At 41.0% G+C, this 25229-nt stretch overlaps 1 protein-coding gene and 1 pseudogene across 1 annotated transcript in view; both read right to left on the reverse strand.

Moving 5' to 3' along the window:
• CFAP91 (cilia and flagella associated protein 91) overlaps positions 1-9413 on the reverse strand; it is an 87471-nt gene extending 78058 nt beyond the window's left edge. The window contains exon 1 of the mRNA XM_004373729.2: positions 9236-9413. Within this exon, the coding sequence (XP_004373786.1) occupies positions 9236-9359 (124 nt within the window). The 5' untranslated portion in view covers positions 9360-9413. The remainder of the gene's footprint in view (positions 1-9235) is intronic.
• Positions 9414-12327: 2914 nt separating this feature from the next.
• On the reverse strand, positions 12328-14568 carry LOC101349098 (high mobility group protein B1 pseudogene; annotated as a pseudogene).
• Positions 14569-25229: the final 10661 nt, after the last annotated feature.

Consider the following 25229-nt stretch of genomic DNA (forward strand, 5'->3'; position numbering starts at 1 on the left):
AGAAGAGAAACTAGATAACTGGGAGCTCCTAAAAATCAAACACTTATGCTCATCAAAAGACTTCACCAAAAGAGTCAAAAGATAACCTACAGGCTAGGAAAAAATTTTTGACTATAACAAATCTGATCAGCATCTAATCTCTAAAATCTATAAGATACTGCAAAAACTCTATTAAAAAAGACAAATAACCCAATTAAAAAATAGGCAAAGGATATGAACAGGCACTTCACCAAAGAAGACATTCAGGTGGCTCACAGACACATGAGGACATGCTCACGAAATGCAAATTGAAACTATAGTGGAATACCATCTCACCCCAACAAGGCTAGCATTAATCCAAAAAACACAAAATAATAAATGTTGGAGAGGTTGTGGAGAGACTGGTACACTTATACACCATTGGTGGGAATGTAAAATGGTACAACCACTTTGGAAATCAATTTGACACTTCCTTAAAAAGCTAGAAATACCATACTATCCAGCAATCCCACTCCTTTGAATATATCCTAGAGAAATAAGAGCTGTCATAGGAATAGATATATGCACACCCATGTTCATTGCACCACTGTTTACGATAGTATCTTAGTCATCTAGTGCTGCTGTAACAGAAATACCACAAGTGGACGGCTTTAACAAAGAGAAGTTTATTCTTTCACAGTCCAGCAGGCTACAAGTCCGACTTCAGGGCGTCAGCTCCAGGGGAATGCTTTCTCTGTCAGCTCTGGAGGAAGGTCGGTGTCATCAATCTTCCCTTGGTCTGGGAACTTCTCTGCGCAGGAACCTCAGGTCCAAAGGATGTGCTCTGCTCCCGGCACTGCTTTCTTGGTGGTATGAGGTTCCCATGTGTCTCTGCTCGTGTCTCTCTTTTATATCTCAAAAGAGATTGGATTAAGACACTATCTAATCCTGTAAACCTTATCAGTATGACCTCATCATAGTGATAGAGTTTACAACACATAAGGAAATCACATCAGATTTACAAAATGGTACACAACCATACAATACTGGGAATCATGACCCAGCCAAGTTGACAGATATTTTTGGGGGACACAATTCAATCCATGACAGATAGCAAAAAGATGGAAACAACCTAGGTGCCCATCAACAGAGGAATGGATAAACAAATTATGGTATATTCACAGAGTGGAATACTACGCAACAATAAAGAACAACGATGAAGCTGTGAAACATCTTATAACTTGGAGGAATCTGGAAGGCATTATGCTGAGAGAATTTAGTCAGTCGCAAAAGGACAAATGTTGTATAAGACCACTATTATAAGAACTCAAGAAAAGGTTTAAACACAGAAGAAAACATTCTTTGATGGTTATGAGGGTGGGGAGGGAGGGGGCAATCACTAGCTAGATAGTAGACAAGAATTATCTTAGCTGAAGGGAAGGACAACACGCAATACAGGGGAAGTCAGCACAACTGACTAAATCAAAGCTAAGAGGCTTCCTGAATACAACTGAACACTTTGAGGGACACAGTAGCAGAGGTGGAGGTCTGGGGATCATGGTTTCAGGGGACATCTAGGTCAACTGGCATAACAAAGTTGATTAAGAAAATGTTGTGCATCCCACTTTGGTGAGTGGTGTCTGGGGTCTTAAAAGCTAGCGAGTGGCCATCTAAGACGCATCAATTGGTCCCAACCCACCTGGAGCAAAGGATAATGAAGAACACCAAAGACACAAGGAAAATATTAGCCCAAGAAGACCGAAACGGCCACATAAACCAGACACTTCATCAGCCTGAGACTAGAAGATCTAGATGGTGCCTGGCTACCACCAATGACTGCCCTGACGGGGAATGCAACAGAGAGCCCTGATGGAGCAGGAGAAAAGTGGGGTGCAGAACTCAAATTCTGGTAAAAAGACCAGACTTAATGGTTTGATTGAGACTGAAGGGACCTGGAAGACATGGCCCCCAGGCTCTCCGTTAGCCCAAAACTAAAACCATTCTCGAGGCCAACTCTTCAGACAAAGATTCACTGGACTATGGGACATAAAATGATACTCGTGAAGAGTGTGTTTCTTAGCTCAAGTAGATACATGAGACTAAACAGGCAGTTCCTGTCCAGAGGAGAGATGAGAAGGCAGAGGAGGTCAGGAGTTGGTTGAATGAACACGGGAAATCTGGGGTGGAAAGGAGGAGTGTGCTATCACAATATAGGGAGAGCAACTAGGGTCACATAACAATATATGCATAAATTTTTGTATAACAGACTAACTTGAATTGTAAACTTTCGCTTAAAGCACAGTAAAAAAAAACTAAAATGTTTAAAACTTCAATAAATGATTAATTTTAGGAAAAAGTATAATAAGTTGTAGATTCTAGGATAAAATAAAGGAATAAAGTGACGAGTCCATGATAAAGCTGGAAAATATTTTAAAACATTTTGAAAGCTAGGAAAAATATATCATCTATTTAAAAGACTTTAATTATCAGGAGCAGTAGTATATTTACTAACCCATCATCAAATGTGCAAATGCAAGGGAGTGTAAAAGTAGAGTGGGTACTTCAAAAGAGGCACTTTGAAGGATACAAATAATTTACAAAAAATTGAGTAGAATACAATATACAAATAACATTTATAAAAGAAAGATGTTAAGTATAAATATTATGCAAATGTAAAGTATCTAAATTTATCTTAATTGCTACATTGTTGTTAGGTTCCGACTCATAGTGACCCTATGTACTATAGGACGAAACACTGCCCAGTCCTGCACCATCCTCACAATTGTTACGCTTCAGCCCATTGTTGCAGCCACTGTGTCAATACATCTCGTTTAGGGTCTTCCTCTTTTATGCTTACCCTCTTCTTTACCAAGCATGATGTCCTTCTCCAGGGATTTGTCCCTCCTGATAACTGGTCCAAAGTATATGAGATGTAGTCTTGCCATCCTTGCTTCTAAGGAGCATTCAGGTTGTACTTCTTCTTTGTTTGTTCTCTTGGCAGTCCATGGTATATTCATTGTTCTTCGTCAACTCCATAATTCAAATGCATCTGTTCTTCTTCAGTCCTCCTTATTCATTGTCCAGCTTCCTCATGCATATGAGGCAACTGAAAACACCATGGCTTGGGTCAGGAGAATCTTAGTCTTCAAGATGACATCTTTGCTTTTCAACACTTTAAAGAGGTCTTTTGCAGCAAATTTGCCCAATGCAATGCGTCTTTTGATTTCTTGACTGCTGCTTCCATGGGTGTTGACTGTGGATCCAAGAAAAATGAAATCCTTGAAAACTTCAATCTTTTCTCCATTTATCAGGATGATGCTTATTGGTCCAGTTGTGAGGATTTTTGTTTTCTTATGTTGACGTGTAAACCATACAGTAGGCTGTGGTCTTTGATCTTCATCAGTAAGTGCTTCAATTTCTCTTCACTTTCAGCAATCAAGGTTGCATCATCTATGTAGTACAGGTTGTTAGAGTCTTCCTCCAATCCTGATGCCTCATTCTCCTTGGTATAGCCCAGCTTCTCAGATTATTTGCTCAGCATACAGATTGAGTAAGTATGGTGAAATGATACAACCCTGATGCACACCTTTCCTTACTTTAAACCACACAGTATCCCCTTGTCCTATTTGAACAGCTGCCTCCTGATCTATGTACAGGTTTCTCATGAGCACAATTAAGTGTTCTGGAATTCCCATTCTTCACAATGTTATCCATAAATCTGCTATGATCCACACAGTCAAATGCCTTTGCATAGTCAATAAAACACAGGTAAACATCTTTCTGGTATTCTCTGCTTTCAGCTAAGATCCATCTGACATCAGCAACAATATTGTTGGTGCCACATCCTCTTACGAATCTAGCTTGAATTTCTGGCAGTTCCCTGTCGATATACTGCTGCAGCTGCTTTTGAATGATCTTCAGCAAAATTTTACTTGCATGTGATGTTAATGATACTGTTTGATAACTTCCACATTCGGTTGGATCACCTTTCTTGGGAATAGGCATAATTATGGATCTCTTACAGTTGGCTGGGCAGGTAGCTGTCTTCCAAATTTCTTGGCATAGACAACTGAGCACTTCCAGGGCTGCATCTGTTTGTTGAAACATCTCAATTGGTATTTCGCCAATTCCTGAAGCCTTGTTTTTCACCATTGCCTTCAGTGCAGCCTGGACTTCTTCCTTCAGTACCGTCAGTTCCTGATCATATGCGACCTCCTGAAATGGTTGAACACTGACCAATTCTTTTTGCTATAGTGACTCTGTGTATTCCTTCCATTTTCTTTTGATGCTTCCTGCATCGTTTAATACTTTCCCCGTAGAATCCTACAGTATTGCAACTCGAGGCTTGAATTTTTTTCTTCAGTTCTTACAGCTTGAGAAATGCCGAGCATATTCTTCCCTTTTGCTTTTCTATCTCCAGCTCTCTGCACGTGTGGTTATAATACTTCTCGAGTCGCCCTTTGAAATCTTCTGTTCAGCTCTTTTACTTCATCATTTCCTCCTTTTGCTTTAGCTACTTGACATTCAAGAGCAAGTTTCAGAGTCTCTTCTGACAACTATTTTGGTCTTTTCTGTCTTTCCTGTCTTTTTAATGACCTCTTGTGTTCTTCAGGTATGATGTCCTTGATGTCATTCCACAACTCATCTAGTCTTTGGTCATCAGTGTTCAACATGTCACATCTGTTTTTTAGATGGTCTCTAAATTCAGGTGAGATACACTCAAGGTTGTACTTTGGCTCTCATTAACTTGTTCTAATTTTCTTCGGTTTCAACTTGAACTTGCATATGAGCACTTGCTGGTCTGTTCTGTAGTTGGCCCCTGGCCTTGTCCTGACTGATGATATTGAGCTTTTCTCCACAGATGTAGTCGATTTGATTCCTGTGTATTCCATCCGGTGAGGTCCATGTGTATAGTTGCCATTTATGTTGTTGAAAAAAGGTATTTGCAATGAAGAAGTCATTGGTCTTGTAAAATTCTATCACGCAATCTCCGGCATCATTTCCACCACCAAGGCCATATTTTCCAATGACCAATCTTCTTCTTTGTTTCCAACTTCTGCATTCCAACCACCAGTAATTATCAATGCATCCTGATTGCATGTTTGATCAATTTCAGACTGTAGAAGTAGCTAAAAATCTTCAGTTTCTTCATCTTTGACCTTAGTGGTTGGTGTGTAAACCTGAATAATAGTTGTATTAACTGGTCTTCCTTGTAGGTGTATGGATATTATCCTATCACTGACAGCACTATACTTCAGGACAGATCTTGAAATGTTCTTTTTGATGATGAACGCACTGCCATTCCTCTTCCAGTTGTCATTCCCAGCATAGTCGACCATATGATTGTCTGATTCAAAATGGCCAATACCAGTCCATTTCAGCTAACTAATGTCTAAGATACTGATGTTTATGCATTCCATTTCATTTTTGATGATTTCCAATTTTTCTAGATTTGTACTTGGTACAATCCACATTCTTATTATTAATGGATGTTTGCAACTGTTTCTTCTCATTTTGAGTCATGCCTCATCAGCAAATGAAGGTCCCAAAAGCTTGACTCCATCCACGTCATTAAGGTGAACTCTACTTTGAGGGGGCAGCTCTTCCCCAGTCATCTTCTGAGTGCCTGCCAACTTCAGGGGCTCATCTTCTGGCACTATGTCAGACAATATTCCGCTGCTATTCATAAGGTTTTTACCGGCTAATACTTTTCAGAAGTAGACTGCCAGGTTTTTCTTCCTAATCTGTCTTAATCTGGAAGCTCAGCTGAAACCTGTCTGCCATGGGTGACCTTGCTAGTATTTGAATACCGGTGGCATAGTTTACAGCATCATAGCAACATGCAAGCCCCCAAAGTATGACAAACTGACAGTCATGTGGGGGTTAATTGCTACAGTGATCAGAAAAGAATAAAATCACAGTTAAGTTATCCATGCAAAGCTTCCAAGAGGGGCAAAAACCTTGCACAGACCATTGATTAAGTTGAATAAGGCCATTGGATCTGGGGGGTGAGGGTGAGGGAAGGGTGAAAGGGCTGGAAACGTGCTCATGTTTGTATCATTCACCTCCACACCCACCCTGCCAGTTCTTTCTACCAGGGTGGAACCTGAGCCAAGGCCAGTCAACTCATTGTTTGGCCAACAACCAATCTTATTTCTCTCCTAAATTTTCAACTAAGATACACAGAGACTCTATACAGTTGGTGCTTTCGGGCTAAAGAGGTCTTATAGAGTATGACTCTAGTCCCTGCCATGTTAAGAGAAATTCATACACAAGTGGCTTTCTGTCAGATGGAAGAAGGAAATATTTTCACAGAAAGAAGTAGGGTTAGGTTTGCCATATAAAATATAAGGTGCACAGTTAAATTTGAATTTCAGAAAAGTAGTGAATAATTGTGTGGTGCAGCAAATTACTTTATATGGCCCTTGTAGCCATGGTCTTATGACTCCCACAAAAATAACTAGGTGGGACTACACAAATAAGGTGCTTGTGGCCCACAAGAGATTGGACAGCCTGCTAATAATGTAAATAAGGTGCATGGAACCCTTGTAGGGGATTGGTCAGTCTTGCCATCCCACTGGGTTTAAAGGGAGATAATCCTACCATAAAAAAGAAAAGCCATGAACAGAGTGCATCCTTTGGACCTGGGTTCCCTGCACTGAGAACCTCCTAGACCCAGGAGACAGAGCTGTAATACTATAGGTGGCAACAGCGCAAGACAGCAGGAACCAGAGACTGAAGCAAGATGGCTACAGTGGGCTTCCCAACCCACTGAATGAGACAGTTGAGAACCTTAGGGCAGGAGGCTTCCTAATGGATTAGGGTTCCTCCAAGCACTTATGGGCAGAGCTATAGAGCTTTTGCCCCAGCTATTGGAGGCGAGGTGGAGAGCACAGGGCCCAGGCCAAGAGCAAGATCCTGGCGGGAGCAACAGCCAAAAGGAAGCTGTCCTGATCAAAGAACTGTATCCTGCGTTGTTCCTGTTACCTCCAAGATGATCTTGATCTTGAATTGTTGCCTGTTACTTCCCTAATAAGCCCCATAATCATAAGCATGGTCTGTGAGTACTTTGTGGCCATTGCAACGAACTATCAAACCCAGTAGAAAAGTAGAGAGTGCCGTGGGAGGGACGGTTAGTGTCAGAATTGGTAAAAGGTTGGAGAGTGGAGGTATGTCTGACCTCCATCTCATAGGAATCAGCTTTGGGCTGCTGTTGATGGTGATCTCCTCCTGCCACCTGAGGTTAGGTCTGTTATCACCATACCATTTTTACAAATTGTTTAGTATATGTCTCAAATACTACTGCATGGAACTAAAAATTATACCAAAATATTCATTGTTTATCTGAAATTCAAATTTATCTGTGTGCCCTGTATTTTTATTTGTTTAATCTGGCAACCCTAACAGGCAAAAGACCACAGGTCCAAGAAAAAGGGTAGGAGAGTGTGGCAACTTAGTTCCCTGTCCTGGTTCTAGTCTGTCCTGGCTATACTATGCTTCCTGTCCATGAACAGCTGTGAGATTGCCTGTTTTATTGTAACAATCCAAGCTTTCATTTGACTTATTTTGAACGGGTTTCTGTTCCTTGCAAGACACATGGAAACACTTAGCAATCTCTCTGCAAAAAGGACATTTAGGGACAAAAGAAATAAGGAGCTTAATAAATGCCTGTTTTTACTGAAGATGTTATCCCATTTCTCAAACTATCTTTAAAACAAACTTGATAATGTGTTTACAGGACTTTACTAGACTTATTTCATCATATGAAACTAAGAGAGAACAAAGAAAGCATCTGGCCAGAATGTTTAAGCAATCATCACATAGACCCTATACCAGGAAATGGATACACTATAGATTCCCATCCAAAGGAGGTGCTGGGCATCCCAGGGAAGATACCAGATGGTTGGCAGCAATGCGTGCTTCAGGTGAAGAGCCTGGGATATTGAGGGCAAAATTGGAGAAAAGCATGCTTAACTAATTACAATTCTTGTAACAGTAAATTCAATAATTCAATAAACATTAATGAAGCACCTAGCATATGTGCCAGCACTGGAATAGGTGCTGAGGAGGCTACAAAAATGTATAGATTTAGGGAACTCAAGGAACCTAAGGTCTAGAAGAGACAGAACATAAACTGACAATTAGGGTTTTAAAATAAACTGGAATTGAATCTGATACCAGAGAGTGTGAGAAAGACAGGCCCTGGGCCAGCATGGTGATGTGGCTGAGGCCTCACTAGGATTTCTGGGTATGTTTTGGAAGTGCACTAGAACTGGTGAGGGTAAAACTCCTTCAGCATCCTGCTCATATAGTACCTTGGAAAAATACCAGAATTTAAATGCCACTAGGTTTCAATATGCAAAGGACTTATTTGCATAAAATAATGTAAAGAATGGTTAACCCTTTGGCTCAGAACACTGAGATCAATTTCCAGCTGCTGTTCTATTTTTATGATACTACACCATGATATTGGACCAATGTTCTATAAAAATAATTAAGATGCAATCATTTAATACTCAAAAAATGTAATATATCTGTAACAATCAACCTCATTATTGTCGCTACAATATTACATTCTGCAAATGTCATTCTGTTGTGTCAGGTACCAGTGTTTAGTGAGGTATCTGTAAGGCATAGAGTAGAAAATAACATTGGAAAATTACTCAAGTTCTTTTCACTGTCATTTGGAAAAGAGAAATCGTTAGAGGGGGGAAAAAGTGGGGTTTTATTGGCCCCAAAGAAACCAATGGACCTGATTTAAAAACAATGCTTTGATGGATACAAATTTAAGTTGAAAGAAAAAGCAAACAAAGGTGAGATAAACTGGCACTTCTTTACGTAGAAGGTCAAATTTGGAGTTGCCCAGAGAATGGGTGAGGGAAAACCATTCTCATTGATTGAGCATTTAATGCAGTTTGAACGCAGGAACGCTGAGTGAATCTCCAATTCCACAAATCATGCTATGCTTTCTGGATACCAAAAGGTCTGGAATAGGTTTCAGGAAGATCGCTCTGGGCTGTACAGATTATCAGGAGACCCACCAGAGGTGAGCGAGGCGGCTTGGCGCCGTGCTCCCAGACGTAGAGCGCACCTGAGGCTTCTGACGCGCCCCGGACCAAGCGGCTACCTGGAGGGCTCAGAACTGTCCGTGCCCCGCAAAGGACGTCCGCGGGCAAGGAGTCGGTGCGGAGGCTCGTCCTTCGCTCGCCACGCCCATGTCCGGTCCCACCATCTCACCCTCGAACCGCTCAGGAGGGAGGAGCGGGGCAGCCCTTACCGTACAGGAAATCATACGCTCGACTGGAGGAGACATTGCCCCTGAGCTCCGACCTCATCCTGCACTGGGTCTGAGACACCTGTGGCTTGGCCTGGGGCTCCTTGATGGTCACTACATGGCTCATAGTGCCTCCTTTTCCAGCGCGCCCGCCAGGCACTAGCTGGTGAAGACTCGCCGCAGACTGCACCGTAGCTATAGTAACCGCGGCCGCGCGCCGGGCAAAGGGAGAGGAGGGGCGGGGCAGGGAGAAGAGGCGGGGCATGAGGAGGGAGGGGCGAGGCGCGGGAGTGAAGGGGCGGGACGGAAAGAAGGGAGGGGCGGGGCTAGATGCTAGAGAAGGAGAGAGGCGGATTTAAGGAGCGGGTCTCGAGACGGAGAGAAGCGGGGCAAGCGTATCAGAGGGTCGAGCAAGGCCCATGCAGGGAGGCGCGGAATGGGGAGAAGAGGGGTGAGAAAGAGAGCAAAGGGAAGGGCGGTACCCGCGGTGGGAAGAGGGAAGGGAAAGGGAGGGGAGGAGAAACAAGAAGAGGTGAAAAACTCCAGATAAGGGGAGGGGACCGGGAGGCACATCCTTGCTTTCCGGTACATTCTGGACACCGGCCTTAGAGCTTTCAACCTCCCACACCAAGAGTCAACGCCGGAGGCTGGGGTAGGCTGCTCCTTAGAAATCCAGCATTTCAGTCCACTGTGATCATTATTCTTTCTGATACTCAAATTGTCCCATTAGGCTACTAGGGCACCTTAGCATTGGCTCCTTTGTCCCGTTCATGTGATCAGTAGACACTTCTTGAATTAGCCTCCTGGCCTGCCACTCCTCTTTCTGGACACGCTTCTGGTTTTAACTTACTGTCTTTGTCATCTGCAAAGCTTTGCTCACGGTGATTGCTTTGCCTGTAATGCCTTTTCCTATTTATGCTCCCAGCTAACTTAGGTCTTTCAAAGCTCAGCTCTAATTTTGCCTATTCTATGAAGTTTTTGCAAAATATCCCAAGTAGCGTGAGCATTCATTCTTGCTTCCATTGCTGTAGTAACATTAATAGCATTGACCACCTTGCACTGATAATCATTTGCAACTCACATCTGTGACTTCACTGAGGGCAGAGGCCTTCACATGGTCGTTTTTGTATCTACAAAGTACCTGGTATGGAAAAGCTTAGTAAAATGATTATTAAATGAGTAAATCCATGCATTTCTTCAGCAAATTTTTTGAGTGTCTGCTATGTAGTGAGGAGCCCTGGTGGTGCAAAGGTTAAAGCACTCCATTGCTAACCAAAAGGTCAGAGGTTTGAACCCACCGGGTGCTCCAAGGAGAGGAAAAAGACCTGGCAATCTGCACCTGTAAAGATTGTTGTTGTTGTTAGATGCCGTCAAGTTGGTACCAACTCATAGCGACCCCATGTACAACAGAATGAAAATCTGCCTGGTCCTGCACCATCCTCACAATTATTGCTATGTTTGAGCCCATTATTGCAGCCACCGTGTCAATCCATCTCGTTGAGGGCCTTCCTCTTTTTCGCTGACCCTCTACTTTACCAAGCATGATGTCCTTCTCCAGGCCCTGGTCCCTCCCGATAACATGTCCAATGTACATTAGACGAAGTTTCGTCATCCTTGCTTCTAAGAAGCATTCTGGCTGTACTTCTTCCAAGACAGATTTGTTCATTCTTTTGGCAGTCCATGGTATATTCAATATTCTTCGCCAACACCATAATTCAAATGTGTCAATTCTTCTTTGGTCTTCCTTATTCATTGCCCAGCTTTCGCATGTATACGAGGCGATTGAAAATACCATGGCTTGGGTCAGGTGCACGTTAGTCCTTGTCTAAGACTGGGTTCTCTAGAGAAGCAAAAACAGTAAAACATATAAATATCTTTAAAAAAAAAACCATGGCTGTCGAGTCAATTCTGACTCATAGCGACTCTATAGGACAGAGTAGAAGCTGCCCCATAGAGTTTCTAAGGAGCGGCTGGGGGATTTGAACTGCTGACCTTTTTGTTAGCAGTCACAACCCTTAACCACTATGCCACCAGGGAGAGAGTTATATAAAGGAAATGGCTCACGCAGTTGTAGAGACTGTAATGTCCCAAATCTGTGGGTCAGGATGGAGGCTTCTCCTGATTCACGTAGCCACAGGGGCTGGTGAACTGAAGATCAGCAGGTCAGAAAGCAGGGCTCTTGCTCACAGGCTGCAAAGACCATCAAATCTGAAGGTCAGCCAGCAAGACTGCAGGTAAGCTGGTAGCTCAAGTCCCAAGAACCAGAAGTCAGACGAACAGGAGCAGCTGCAGGATGCAGAGCGAGCAGAAGCCCATGAGTCTTCCCAGAATCTCCACCTACGTTCGATGCAGGCCACGACCCCAAGGAAACTCCCTTTCAACTGATTGCCTGCTCACAGCAGATCCCATCATGGAGGTGATCCCATCATGGAGGTGATCCCATTATATCAAACCTCATCATGGAAGCGATCACATTATCATACAACTGCCAAACTACATCATAACTGCCAAACCACTGAGAATCATGGCCCAGCCAAGCTGACACTTAACCTTAATGATCACAATTCTCAAAGGGACATGTTTGCTTGTTAGCATTTTAAAAAGGTCTTTGCAGCAGGTTTGCCCAATGCAATACATTGTTTGATTTCTTTTTTATATATATAAAAAAATTGTATTTACTGAGAAGCATTCAGAATGACAATAAAACAGCTGCAATTTTTTTTTTTGCAATTACAGAGTGGCATTCAGTTAATAGAACAATAATTATTTCCTATAAGCTGCATCACAGACAACTAAAGATGAAAAAACTCTTACTATCCCCATGTATAACTAATTTGTGCCGTGCACCAACAAGAACTTGTTTAAATTCCCGTGCCAATATACAGCCCCTATACTGTTCCAGGCAAGGTTAGTGGCCATTGAAAATACCACCAGAACAGGGCTATCTAAAGACACATTCAGTAGTATGTTAACTATACAACAAAAAGACTTTATACAGCCTTACATTTCCATTTTTTTTCTTTAAAGGGAGTGAGTTGTGTATAGGGGGGTTAAATGCTTTATAGACAAGAAAAAAAAACTGTACTAGAACCAACTTATTCATCTTCATCATCTTCTTTGTCCTCCTTTTCATCTTCCTCCTTTTTTTTTCTCAGCCTTGACAACTCCCTCTTTGGCTGCATCAGGCCTTGCTTTAGCCTCGTATGCAGCCATATCCTTTTCTTATTTCTCCTTCGGCTTATCGGCCATCTTCTCGTAAGGCTGCTTATTATCGGCAGCAGTAGTATTCCACGTCTCTCCCAGGTTCTTTGCAACATCACCGATGGATAGGCCAGGATGTTGGTCTTTGATTTTTGGGTGATACTTAGAACAAAACAAGAAAACAGTCTGAAGGAGACCTTTTGGGTGCATTGTGATCCTTGAACTTCCTTTTTATTTCCCCTTTAGGAAGGATATAGGTTTTCGTTATGGGCCTTATCCATCTTTTCCATGTCTTCAAATTTTTCTTTCTCTTTAGCAGACATAGTCTTCCACCTCTCTGAGTACTTCTTAGAAAATTCTGAGAAGTTGACTGAAGAATTTGGGTGCTGCTTCTTGTGCTCCTCCCAGAAAATTTGCACAAAAAATGTGTATGTTGACATTTTGTCTGTTGGCTTCTTAGGCTCTCCTTTGCCTGTCTTTAGTTATTTTTTTCTGCGAGGCAGAGTCACCAAGTGCTGTACGGCTCTGTCTGGCCTAGCACTATCTCTATGGAGTTCAATGTACTTCGTTTGATTTCTTGACTGCTGCTTCCATGGGTGTTGATCATGGATCCAAGTAAAATGAAATTGTTGACAACTTAAATTTTCTCCATTTATCATGATGTTATTTATTTGTCCAGTTGTGAGGATTCTTGTTTTCTTTATATTGAGGTGTGAGTCCATAGTGAAGGCTGTAGTCTTTGATATTCATCAGTAAGTGCTTCAAGTCCTCTTAGATTTCAGCAAGCAAGGTTGTGTCATCTGCATATCGCAGATTGTTGTTGAGTTTTCCTCCAATCCTAATGCTGCCTTCTTCTTCATATAGTCCAGCTTCTTGGGTTATTTGCTCAGCATGCAGACTGAATAAGTATGGTGAAAGGCTACAACCCTGACGCACACCGTTCCTGACTTTAAACCACGCAGTATCCCCTTGTTCTGTTCAAATGACTACCTCTTGATCTATGTACAGGTTCCTCATGAGTACAATGAAGTGTTCTGGAATTCCCATTCTTCACAATGTTATCCATTATTTGTTATGGTCCAGACAATTGAATGCCTTTGCATAGTCAATAAAACACAGGTAAACATCTTTCTGGTATTTTCTGCTTTCAGCCAAGATCCATCTGACATCAACAATGATATCCCTTGTTCCGTGTCCTCTTCTGAATCCAGCTTGAATTTCTGGAATTTCCCTATCCATGTACTGCTGCAACCGCTTTTGAGTTGTCTTCAGCAAAATTTTACTTGTGTGTGATATTAATGATATTGTTCAATAATTTCCACATTCTATGGGATCACTTTTCTTTGGAATGGGCACAAATATGAATCTCTTCCAGTCGGTCTTCCAAGTTTCTTGGCATAGACGAGTGAACACCTCCAGGTTTGCATCAGTTTGTTGAAACAGCTCAATTGGTATTCCATCAATTCCTGGAGCCTTGTTTTTCTCCAGTGCCTTCAGTGCAGCTTGGACTTCTTCCTTTAGTATGATCGGTTCTTGATCATATGCTACCTCCTGAAATGGCTGAATGTTAACCAATTGTTTTTGGTACAGTGACTCTGTGTATTCCTTCCATCGTCCTTCAGTGCTTCCTGTGTCGTTCATTGTTTTGCCCATAGAATCCTTCAGTATTGCAACTCAAGGTTTGAATTTTTTTCTTCAGTTCTTTCAGCTTGAGAAATGGTGAGTGTGTTCTTCCCTTTTGGGAAGATTACAGCCTAGGAAACCCTATGGGTCAGACCTACTCTGTCCTGTAGGGTCGCTGTGGGTTGGAATCGACTCGATGGCACACAACAACTATGTAATAAGTATCGAAGATTCTGAGATGATTAGTACAGTTTACAGACCGATGGAGAAAACAGACACAGAAACAAATACAGTGCTATAATGGCATGATAATATTTTTCTGTCTATGATATATAGCTGCATTCCCCAGGGCTTCTCATTTGCTGTTCTTTCTTTCCAGAATGCTTTCCCCAACCTAGATCTTCTTCTGTCTGGCTCCTTTTCATCATTTTAGGCCTCTGCTCAAATGTCATCTCCTCAGAGAAACTTTTCCTCACTCTATCAGGTAAGTATCTGAAGTAGTCAACAGTCATCCCCACCTCCATAAACACACCTGAAGACACTATTGCTATAGCCTGATTTACTTTTTTATAGTGCTGAAATTTTCTTATTTGTTTACTTATTTATTGTGTCTTTTCCTACTAGAATATAAGCCCCATGAGACCAGAAACCTCAAATGTCCTGTTCACCCTTGAATCTACCACTCCTAGAATAAGCCCGGAACAAAGCAAGTGCTGAATAAAAAGTCAGTTGAATGAATTTATCTACTCAACGATTTATTTACTTGCCTGCCATCACTGGTCTTCACTTTCTTTCTTACCAATTTCAAACCTGCACAATCTTTAGGACATTCCGTATCAAGTGACCAAACACCAACTGTCATAGATTGATTTGTGTCCCCCAAAAATATCTGCCAGCTTGTCTAGGTCATGATTCCCAGTATTGTATGATTGTCTATCATTTTGTAATCTGAGGTGATTTCCCTATGTGTTGTAAATCCTATCACTATGATTTAATAAAAAGGATTATTGGCAGTTATATTGATGAAATCTACAAGACAGATAGTGTTGTAAGCCAATCTCTTTCGAGATATAGGGGACAGAAGCAAGCAGAGAGACAGGGGACCTCATACCACCAAAAAGTCAGTGCCAGGAGCAGAGCGCATCCTTTGGACCTGGGATTCCTGCACTGAAATGTTCCCAGACCAAGGAAAGACTGATGACAAGGACCTTCCTTCATAGCTGACACAGGGAGAAAGCCTTCCCCTGGAGCCGGCACCCTGAATTTGGACTTCTAGCCTACTAGACTGTGAGAGAATAAATTTCACTTTGTTAAAGCCATCCACTTGTGGTATTTTTGTTATAGCAGCACTAGATGACCAAGACACCAACTAATCAAACTCAATATGTCCAGAGTAAAATTATAGCATTTTCTTATACTGAAGAGACTCTGGTACAGAGTCTGTGTGAGCTTTAGAATCAAAGTTCCTAGGTTTGAATTCTGGTTCTAAAACTTACTATTTATATGACCTTGGGCAGTTACTTAACATCCATGTGCATCAGATTCTTCATCAGTAAAATGGGGATAAATAATAATAATACCACAAAGATTATAGGAGATAATACATACAAAGGGCTCAAAACAAAATCTGGTAGACAGTAAGTGCTCAATAAATGTTAGCTACTATTCTCTCCCAAGTCCAACTACTTTTCCAATTTCTCCATTTCACATCATGAGTTTCTCAGTTACGTAGGACTAGCATCTGGGAGGAGTCCCTAAGTGGTGCAAATAGTTAACACACTCAACTGCTAACTGAAAGGTTGGAGCTTTGAGTCCACATAACAGCACCTTGGAAGAAAGGCCAGGAGATCTATTTTTGAAAAAGTCAGCCATTGAAAATCTTATGGAGCAGAGTTCTACTCTGACACACATGGAGTCACCATGAGTCAGAATTTACTTGACAACAACTGAGCAACTGTTTTATTTTATTCTATTTTTTTAGCATCTGGGATTCATCTTAAAAATCTGTGAGCATACAAAAGAAAAATGTGGTGTAAAAGAATAGGAATGACTGTTAAAGATATAATCTTTATACTTAAGCACACATTCAATACATTTGCCTTCCATTTAGTAATTTTAGAAAAAATTAGATTCAATCAGACAAAATAAACAAATGGTATTTGAAAACAAAAGTTCCAGTTTAAGCTGGCTCATTAGGTGAATTTGTAAATTTACAGTTTAGTTTTAAAAAAATAACATTTGATTACAGCTAGTGTTTCAGCAATTTACTGTGGTTTGTTCTAATTTTGAGGAGGAAATTCTCCTCAACAAAGAATGAAATGCAAAAATACATCTTTGGTCTTATTTTTTGGATAGTTGGCCAACTTCTCTTCATTTGGTGGATATTGTTCCACACAGTCTCTGTTTTGACTTTAGATAATCAGCCTGTGGTGAACAGACTCTTAAGGTGGACTCCATGATCCCTGCCTCCTGGAGTTTATGCTGTATGTGATTCCCTCCCCTTGAGTGTGATGTCGGTAAGTGTGACTTGCTTCTAACTAATAGAATACAGCAAAGGTGATGGGATATACGTGATTACATGATTATGCTACCTAAGATTGTAGGGCTCATTTGGCTGGAGTCTCTCTCTTATCCCCTTGCTAGCTTTGAGGAAGTAAGTGGCCATGTTAGGGAATCCCAGGTGGCAAGGAACACCTATAGGTGGCCTCTAGGAGCTGAGGGCAGCCTCCAACTGACAGCCAGCAAGAAACCTAAGCCCTCAGTCCTGCAGTTGTAAGAAACTGATTTCTACCAATAACCCAAGTGAGCTTAGAAGCATTTCCCTCCTCAGGAGAACCTTTCGATGAGATTGCAGTCTTGGTCAACATCTTGATTGCAGTCTTGCAAGACCCTAAACAGAGGACCCACTTAAGCCATGCCCAGATTCTTGATCTACAGAAACTGTGAGACAAGAAATGTTTATTACCACTGCGTGCAGTAACATTGTTACACAGTAAGAGATGACTAATACAACTTTCAGAAGATTAGGTCTGTGTCTTTAAGTTTACTTATATAGAAGAAACTTGACAGTAGAGAGTGATGCTACTTGATAAAATTTCATTAAGATGAAAGTTATACTTAGCCATATGGGGAGACAATCCTCCACAGTTCTTCACGTTTCTGCATCTCTTACGAGGCAGGCACTGTCTGTACTTGGTTTTTTTTGTATAGCAAACAGCCTTGGAAGGCTGTGAGTTTAGTTTGGTTTTTCTGGAGCAAAGGGCAGATTGCTTACAGCCTTACAATACAGAGAAAATGTCTCTCTTTGAGCAAAAGGCAGGCATTCTTACCGTCCATTATTAAAGATTTAGGTTTCCTAAGCTCAGTGTTCCTCTCCTGTACTGCAACCCAGGGCATATGCAGATGGCATCTGGCCTTCTTCACATCATCCTGTGGGAACTGGGGTCAGGGAACTGGCACAAAGATGCTGATACTCTGACTACTGCTACTGCTGTACACAATAAAATGTCCGTCATCTCTGACCCAGCAGTCTGGTGGCTTCTACCAGCATGCATGGAACTGGGACAGGCAAGTAGGGTAAAATCTCAGACCCTCCAGGGTTCTTGAAAAGCTAAAAGAATGCTTTGCAGCCCATATTTACCTGTAGAAATTGAAAAGCATTTTTTTTTTTTTTTTGCAGAGGCAGAAATGTAGATACTATACAAAGTTACCTCTGAACCTAACTAGGCAAATGAGAATTTAAGCCTTGTAATTCTTCTCTCTCGGCATATGGTGTCACTCCTTCTCCATCAACCTCAACTACCTACTTTTACTTGGTCTCCGTACTTGGGTTAGTTAGTCATGAAAAAATGGCTAAGAATACCTGTATTGTGATTTTAAGGAATTTTAGAGAGTATTTCCTTAGTGTTGATTGTTACATTACCAGGGTCGTCATCCCATCCACAGAATGGTTGCTTGGTGCCATTGGTAGCTAATGTCCCCATTCAGTGTCATTCAGTAACATATTCACTGCACTATGAAAAAGTCCATTACAGCCACATTTTCAAGTCTGTTGTTGTTAGGTACCCTCGAGTCGTTTCTGGTTCATAGCGACCCTATGTACAACAGAATGAAACACCGCCCTGCACCATCTTCATGATCATTGTTATGCTTAAGCCCATTGTTGCAGCCACTGTGTCAGTACATCTCATTGAGGGTCTTCCTTTTTTTTGATGACCCTCTACTTTACCAAGCATGATGTCTTTCTCCAGGGACTGGTCCCTCCTGATAACGTGTCCAAAGTATGCAAGACCAAGTCTCACCATCCTCTCTTCTAAGGCGCATTCTGGCTGTACTTCTTCCAAGAAAGATTTGTTCATTCTTCTGGCCGCCCATGGTCTATTCAATATTCTTCACCAACACCATAATTAAAAGGTGTCAATTCTTCTTTGGTCTTCCTTGTTCACTGCCCAGCCATCACATGGATATGAGGCAATTGAAAACACCATGGCTTGGGTCAGGGACACCTTCATCTTTAAAGTCTGACATCAGCAATGATATCCCTTGTCCGACATCCTCTTCTAAATCCAGCTTGAATTTCTGGCAGTTCCCGGTTGATAGTACTGCTGCAACTGCTTTTGAATGATCTTCAGCAAAATTTTTACTTGCATGTGATATTAATCCTATTGTTTGATAATTTCCACATTCGGTTGGATCACCTTTCTTTGGAATAGGCATAAATACGGATGTCTTCCAGTCAGCTCGCCAGGTAGCTATCTTCCAAATTTCTTGGCATAGACAAGTGAGCACTTCCAGTGCTGCATCTGTTTGTTGAAACATTTCACTTAGTATTCCATCAATTCCTGCAGCCTTGTTTTTTGCCAATGTCTTCAGTGCAGCTTGGACTTCTTTCTTCAATACCATTGGTTCTTGATCATATGCTACCTCCTGAAATGGTTGAACGTCAACCAATTACTTTTGGTACAGTGACTCTGTGTATTCTTTCCATCTTCTTTTGATACTTCCTGTGTCGTTCAGTATTTTACCCATAGAATCCTTCACCATTGCAACTCAAGACTTGAAATTTTTCTTCAGTTCTTTCAACTTGAGAAATGTCAAGCATGTTCTTCCCTTTTGGTTTTCTAACTCCAGGTCTTTGCACATGTCATTATAATACTTTGTCTTCTTGAGCCACCCTTTGAAATTTTCTGTTCATCTCTTTTACTTCGTCATTTCTTCCTTTCTCTTTAGCGACTCTATGTTCAAGAGCAAGTTTCAGAGTCTCTTCTGACATCCATTTTGATCTTTTCTTTCTTTCCTGTCTTTTTAATGACCTCTTGCTTTCTTCATGTATGATGTCCTTGATGTCATCTGGTCTTTGGTCATTAAAGTTCAATGTATCAAATCTGTTCTTAAGATGGTCTCTAAATTCAGGTGGGATATACTCAAGGTCATACTTTGGCTTTTGTGGACTTGTTCTAATTTTCTTCAGCTTCAACTTGAACTTGCATATAAGCAATTTATGGTCTGTTCCACAGTCGACCCCTAGCCTGATGATATTGAGCTTTTTCATCATCTCTGTCCACAAGTGTAGTCAGTTTGATTCTTGTGTATTCCATCTGGCGAGGTTCACACGTATAGCTGCTGTTTATGTTGTTGAAAAAAGGTATCTGCCATGAAGAAGTCGTTGGTCTTGCAAAATTCTATCATGTGATTTCCAGCATCATATCTATCACCAAGGCCATATTTTCCAACTACTGATCCTTCTTCTTTGTTTCCAACTTTTGCATTCCAATCACCAGTAATTTCAGACTGCAGAAGCTGGTAAAAGTCTTCAATTTCTTCATCTTTAGCCTTAGGGGTTGGTGGGTAAATTTGAATAGTAGTCATATTAACTGATCTTCCTTGTAGGCGTATGGATATTATCCTATCACTGACAGCATTGTACCTCAGGATAGATCTTGAAATGTTCTTCTTGAGAATGAATGCAATGCCACTCCCCTTCAATTTGTCATTCCCAGCATAGTAGACCATATGATTGTCTGATTAGTCCATTTCAGCTCACTAGTGCCTAGGATATCGATGTTCATGCATTCCATTTCGTTTTTGACGATTTCCAATTTTCCTATATTCATACCTCATACATTCTACGGTCCGATTATTAATGGATGTTTGCAGCTATTTCTTCTCATTTCAAGTCTTGCTGCCTGTTAGGTTAGCAAGTACAGCAATAGCAAAGAGCCCCTAGAGGCTTAAAAGAGCAAAGTATTGCTAGTTAAAATAAAAACTGAGGAGAGAGAACTTGATACAAATGGTACTAATCAAACTAACCTTAGAGTGGCCTCTGTAAGACAAACAGTTGAATTCCATTAGTCCCCATGTGCCAATTCTCAATTTAATCTTTAATTACAGCTCTCTATAATTGTTGTGTTTTTCCTGGGGGGAGTGAGTTATTGAGGTTTTTCTTGGGAAAGAATGAGAAATGTTAAATTTCATACATTTTATATCTCTACCTTTAATATGAACACAGGCCAGCCCACAAGTCAAAGGCATTTGGGCTGAGTAAGAGAGCAATGATTTCATTTTAAAGTAAGCATAATGATAATTTGAAAATCAGTAGTTGACCTTAAAGCTTACTTATTCATAAATTATAAGGTAGAAGAAAAAATAACCCATATGTGGGTTAACTGTACCACTCTGAAACAAGAGGAAAGTTATGTAGCTGGATATAAATGATGGAATATTCCACTTTGGGATTGAACATCCTTTGGGTCCCTCCCTCCCTCAAAAAGAGTAGAATATTCAAATCCAAAGACGAGTACCAGTTTCCATAGAGTAAATTCTGGCTCATAGTGACCCCATGTGTGTCAGAGTAGACTTGGCACTACAGGGTTTTCAGTGCCTGAATTTTCAAAAGCAGGTTGCCATGCCTTTTTTCCGAGGCACCTCTGGGTGGACCTGCACCTGCACCACCCAGGGATTCTTAAGGCACAGAGAACTTGTTAAAAGAGTGTGAAGGGTCACAGTGCTCAGGGAGAAAAGCAAGGGCATATTGATGTCCTGAATGCAGCAGGTTAAAGGAAATGCAGGGCTGGACACTCTGCCTGAGGCCTGCTGATACTAGCTTACTCTGAGGAGGTCACAGAGGGTTTGTCAGCACCAGTACCTGCTCTTCAGTGAAGCAGGGAAGGAGAATGGACGATCTTTTCTCAATTACAGAGAAGCTGTTCAGTCTTTTGGTCTAAATCTGTGTCTACAGCTTATCCCAATCTTGTTAACTCCCTAAACTCTCTTAGATATTTTTTCTTGTTTTCTCTCCCTTTTCTTCCTCATTCATTTCTCAAACACACAAGTCCAGTAGCACAATTAAAAACAGGTTAATGAGTAATTTCAAAATAAGAAGTATCTACCTTGCACTTATGCAAATTAAATAGGTTAGTAGATAGATCATAGACCTTAGAGGAGGATATGGAGACCCAGGCTGCCACTTATAAGTTACGTGACCTTGAGCAAATCACGTATGCCTCTGAACCTCCATCTTCTTATCTATAAATGTGGATAATAATTTCAACTACTGTGAAGATTAAATGATGGTTCAGAAACTCAACAGCCCCACATAAATAGAAGGTATTGTAGCTGAAAATTATGTTGTCATTGCAACTGATTATGCATTCTCATCGAGCCACACTTTTTTTTTAATTCTGTCTTTTCTATTAAGAACAATAAGTGCCAATATAAGAGTTACTGGACAGTACTATGAGATAAAATCAGTATAAACAATTTTTTCCCTGCTTATTTAAGATAAGAGAGATTTTTTGTCTGAGGGAGGGAAAAAAAACTTCTGGATTCTTGGTAGCAAACAGGCAAGATAAAGATTTGTTGGGAATAATTTGTTTGAGTAAAAAGCACTTAGGCTGTGTCTACCATGCTGAGGGACCAAAATGAATATGACAAGATCACAGCACATCATCTAAGAATTCACAATTTATCTTTATGACACAGTGATGTTTTTTACTTAAAAGCAAGGGAGCAGCTCAAGCCTTTGGTATAATACTTACTTTGCTCCACACCACCTTAAAAGGTAGTCTCTTAGTGCTGAAAGAGAATATTGAAGTAGTTAAATTCAATTTCTACCCCTGTAAGGTAGTGCTTTTCAAACTGCATTTAGTGGAATACGACCAGACTAGTCATCCTTGTTCATCAGGCGCAGAGAATTGACTTAATCATCTTCCCTGTGCATGCCACATTATCGTCATCGGTCTCTGCGAGGTCACTTTATTTATTTGCATTTATCTCCATTCTCATCCCACATTTGCCTCCCCTAACCCTCATAGGCAACCATTCTAACCCTTTAAAGTAAGTCTTTTACATGCTTGCGTTCTTATGTGTGTTTGGTTTTGTGCCCTGCCTTTTGATTTATGTAAATAGTATTGTGCTATGTATCTACTCTCTTTCTTACTACATCCCCCTCCCACCCCCGACATTGTTTTGAAAATCTATCCACGTTACCTGTGTGTATATTGTCAATTCTTATAGTTTGTGCCTGGTATACCATATTTTCCTTATCCACCTCCCCAGTGACGGATGCCCAGATTGCCTCCAATTCCCAGCCACAGAAACTTGCTCTGATGATTACCCCCATACATGTTCCCTTATGGATTTGTGGGGGTATCTCTGGAATACAGATCCAGGCATAGAATTGTTGAGTCACAATGCATCTATTCTTAAATTAACCAGGTACTGCCTGTCTGCCTTTCAAAATGGCAAGACTAGTCTACACTCTCAACAGTAGCCAGGGAGGGTGACTGCACCCCCACATAACCACCAACACTTGGCATTATCCAGTCTTCTAATTTTTGTCAGTCTATTGGGTAAAAACTGATACTTCATGATTGTTTTAATTTCCATTCTATGATTAGTACTGTTTTGGAACAGCTCTTTTTTTTTTTTTTTACCAGTTTTTCTTGGCTTTTTTTTTTTTAACCTTTTTTTTTTTATTGTTGTACCTTAAGTGAAAGTTTAAATTTCAAGTTAGTCTCTTATACAAAAATTTATACATACATTGTTATGTGACCCTACTTGCTCTCCCTACACTGCGACAGCACACTCCTCCTTTCCACCCCTGATTTCCTGTGTCCACGACTAAATTCACTCAGCATAATGCGCTCCAGGTTCCTCCATGTTATAAGATGTTTCACAGCTTCATCGTTCGAGCAGCTGTTCTTATAAGTGCTGACCTCTAGGGTTTTCTCTTCTATATATTCCTATACCGTAAATAAGCAGGGAAACAAACAAAAAGTGTTGCTTGAACATTTCTTCCTCCGTATATTGTCTGTTCACATCACTTCTCCGTCTTTTAGTGGGGTTCCTATAAATGCTTGGCTGCTCAACGAAAGGTTGGCAGTTCAAACTCACCCGGAGACTCCACGAGAGAAGGAAAGACTTGGTGGTCTGCTCCCATAAAGATTACAGCCAAAAAAAAACCCTATGGGCCCATTCTACTCTATCACATGAAGTCCCTATGAGTCAAAATCTACTCAAGAGCACCTAATAACAAAAAAATTCTCTTATTGTTTGTTTCTATAAATTCCTCAAATATTCTAGACATGAATCCCTTATTGGATTTAGTTATATCAGATATCTTCTCCCAATCCATCATCTATTTGTTAACTTTGTTTACAGTGTCCTATGTTAAGCTCTAAGCCTTAATTTTGATGTAATTAATGTAATCAATTTTTTTTAACTTACATTTGTGCTTTTGAAATATTGTTAAACAAATCCTTCCTTACTCCTGGGTGGAAAGATATTCTCCTCCATTAACTTCTATTAATTCTTTAGTTTGAGCTCTCACATTCAGGCCTTTAATGCATTTGGAGTCCCCTTTAGGATGTAGTGTTAAGGTAGGGATTCAGTTTAACTTTCTCTGTACGGTTAAGGCTTTTCCTCATTGATTTACTGAACCACTTTTATTATATATTAAGTAACCAAGTAATGCTGATGTTGTTAGTGCAATAACCACTGTACGCCTAGCAAAGTTCTAAACAAGCTGAGTGAACAACTAGTTGAAGGATTTATAATAGTAGATGAGTGTGAACTCAGGGGAGGCCCTTTTTTCTTCCCCAATACTTGTGGATTTGGCACTTCAAATGCCTTTACTACTGTTGTAGGGGAAAAACATCATAAAGTTTAGTAAAGCAAAAGAAAGTTTTATTCGGCATATATTCCAAAAGGAAGAAGTGGGATAACGGACAAGCGTGCTGCCACAGCCGCATCTGTCCGAGTCCAAAGAATATTACAGAACAGGCAAGAGTGAGAAAACAGACAAGCATGCTGCCACAGCCATGTCTGCCCCAGTCCAAAGACCATTACAGAATCATCAGTATATATTAACATTACAAACGGGCACAACCATTGAAGCTTAGCCTTTTCATATTGGCTAGAAACTGTGATCCTACATTTTGAATTGTCTTTCTTATGAATCATTGGTACAGGCTTCAGTAACGAGAGTCAGGAGGGTCTTCATTGGTCCAACAAATTACTAGTCACTAAATGCTGATAGAGAAAGATAAGAGTGGAAAGTCTTTTGTGTTGTGTTTGATCGGCTTTGTGTGGAAGTTTCCCTAAAAGATATTTTCCAAGATTATTGTAGCTACTGTCTTTACAGCTCAGGGTCCAGTGGATGTGCCCTTGTGAGTCCTTGTGAGTCCAGCTCCAGCTGGGTCACATTCTCTATGCTCAAGAACAGGGAATAATGACTCCAATATTATTTCCTAAATCACTACGTATTTTTACCCTAGGTCAGTGAACTACAGGAAAGGCCTGCGGTGGGTGGAGGGCAAGGAGCAAGTGAATAATGTCCCAGCGTGAAATATGAGAACTATATTTATTCAGGGGAACCGGCTTTTACTAGTGGTTTCTCTCGTTTAGTTTAGCCAAGTCATTTCACTTCCACGGGCTTCAGTTCGGACTCCTGAGACGCCTTCCTCTTCTCATCCTTTCTGAGCCCTCCTAGGTTGGTTTACGAAACCTCTGTGACCTTTTACCCAGCCTCTCTACGCCTGCGGTGAATTGGCGCCCTTGCTGTCAATCACCCTGCACTGAATCGGCGCCCTAGCTGTCAATCACCCAATTTTGCCTCGGCTGTGTTGTACTGCGCACGCGCTCGTTATACCCTATCTCCTCTTCCGGTGCGAGA

The sequence above is a fragment of the Trichechus manatus genome, unplaced genomic scaffold (genome assembly GCF_000243295.1).
Source record: "Trichechus manatus latirostris isolate Lorelei unplaced genomic scaffold, TriManLat1.0 scaffold00026, whole genome shotgun sequence".
Lineage (NCBI taxonomy): Eukaryota > Metazoa > Chordata > Mammalia > Sirenia > Trichechidae > Trichechus > Trichechus manatus.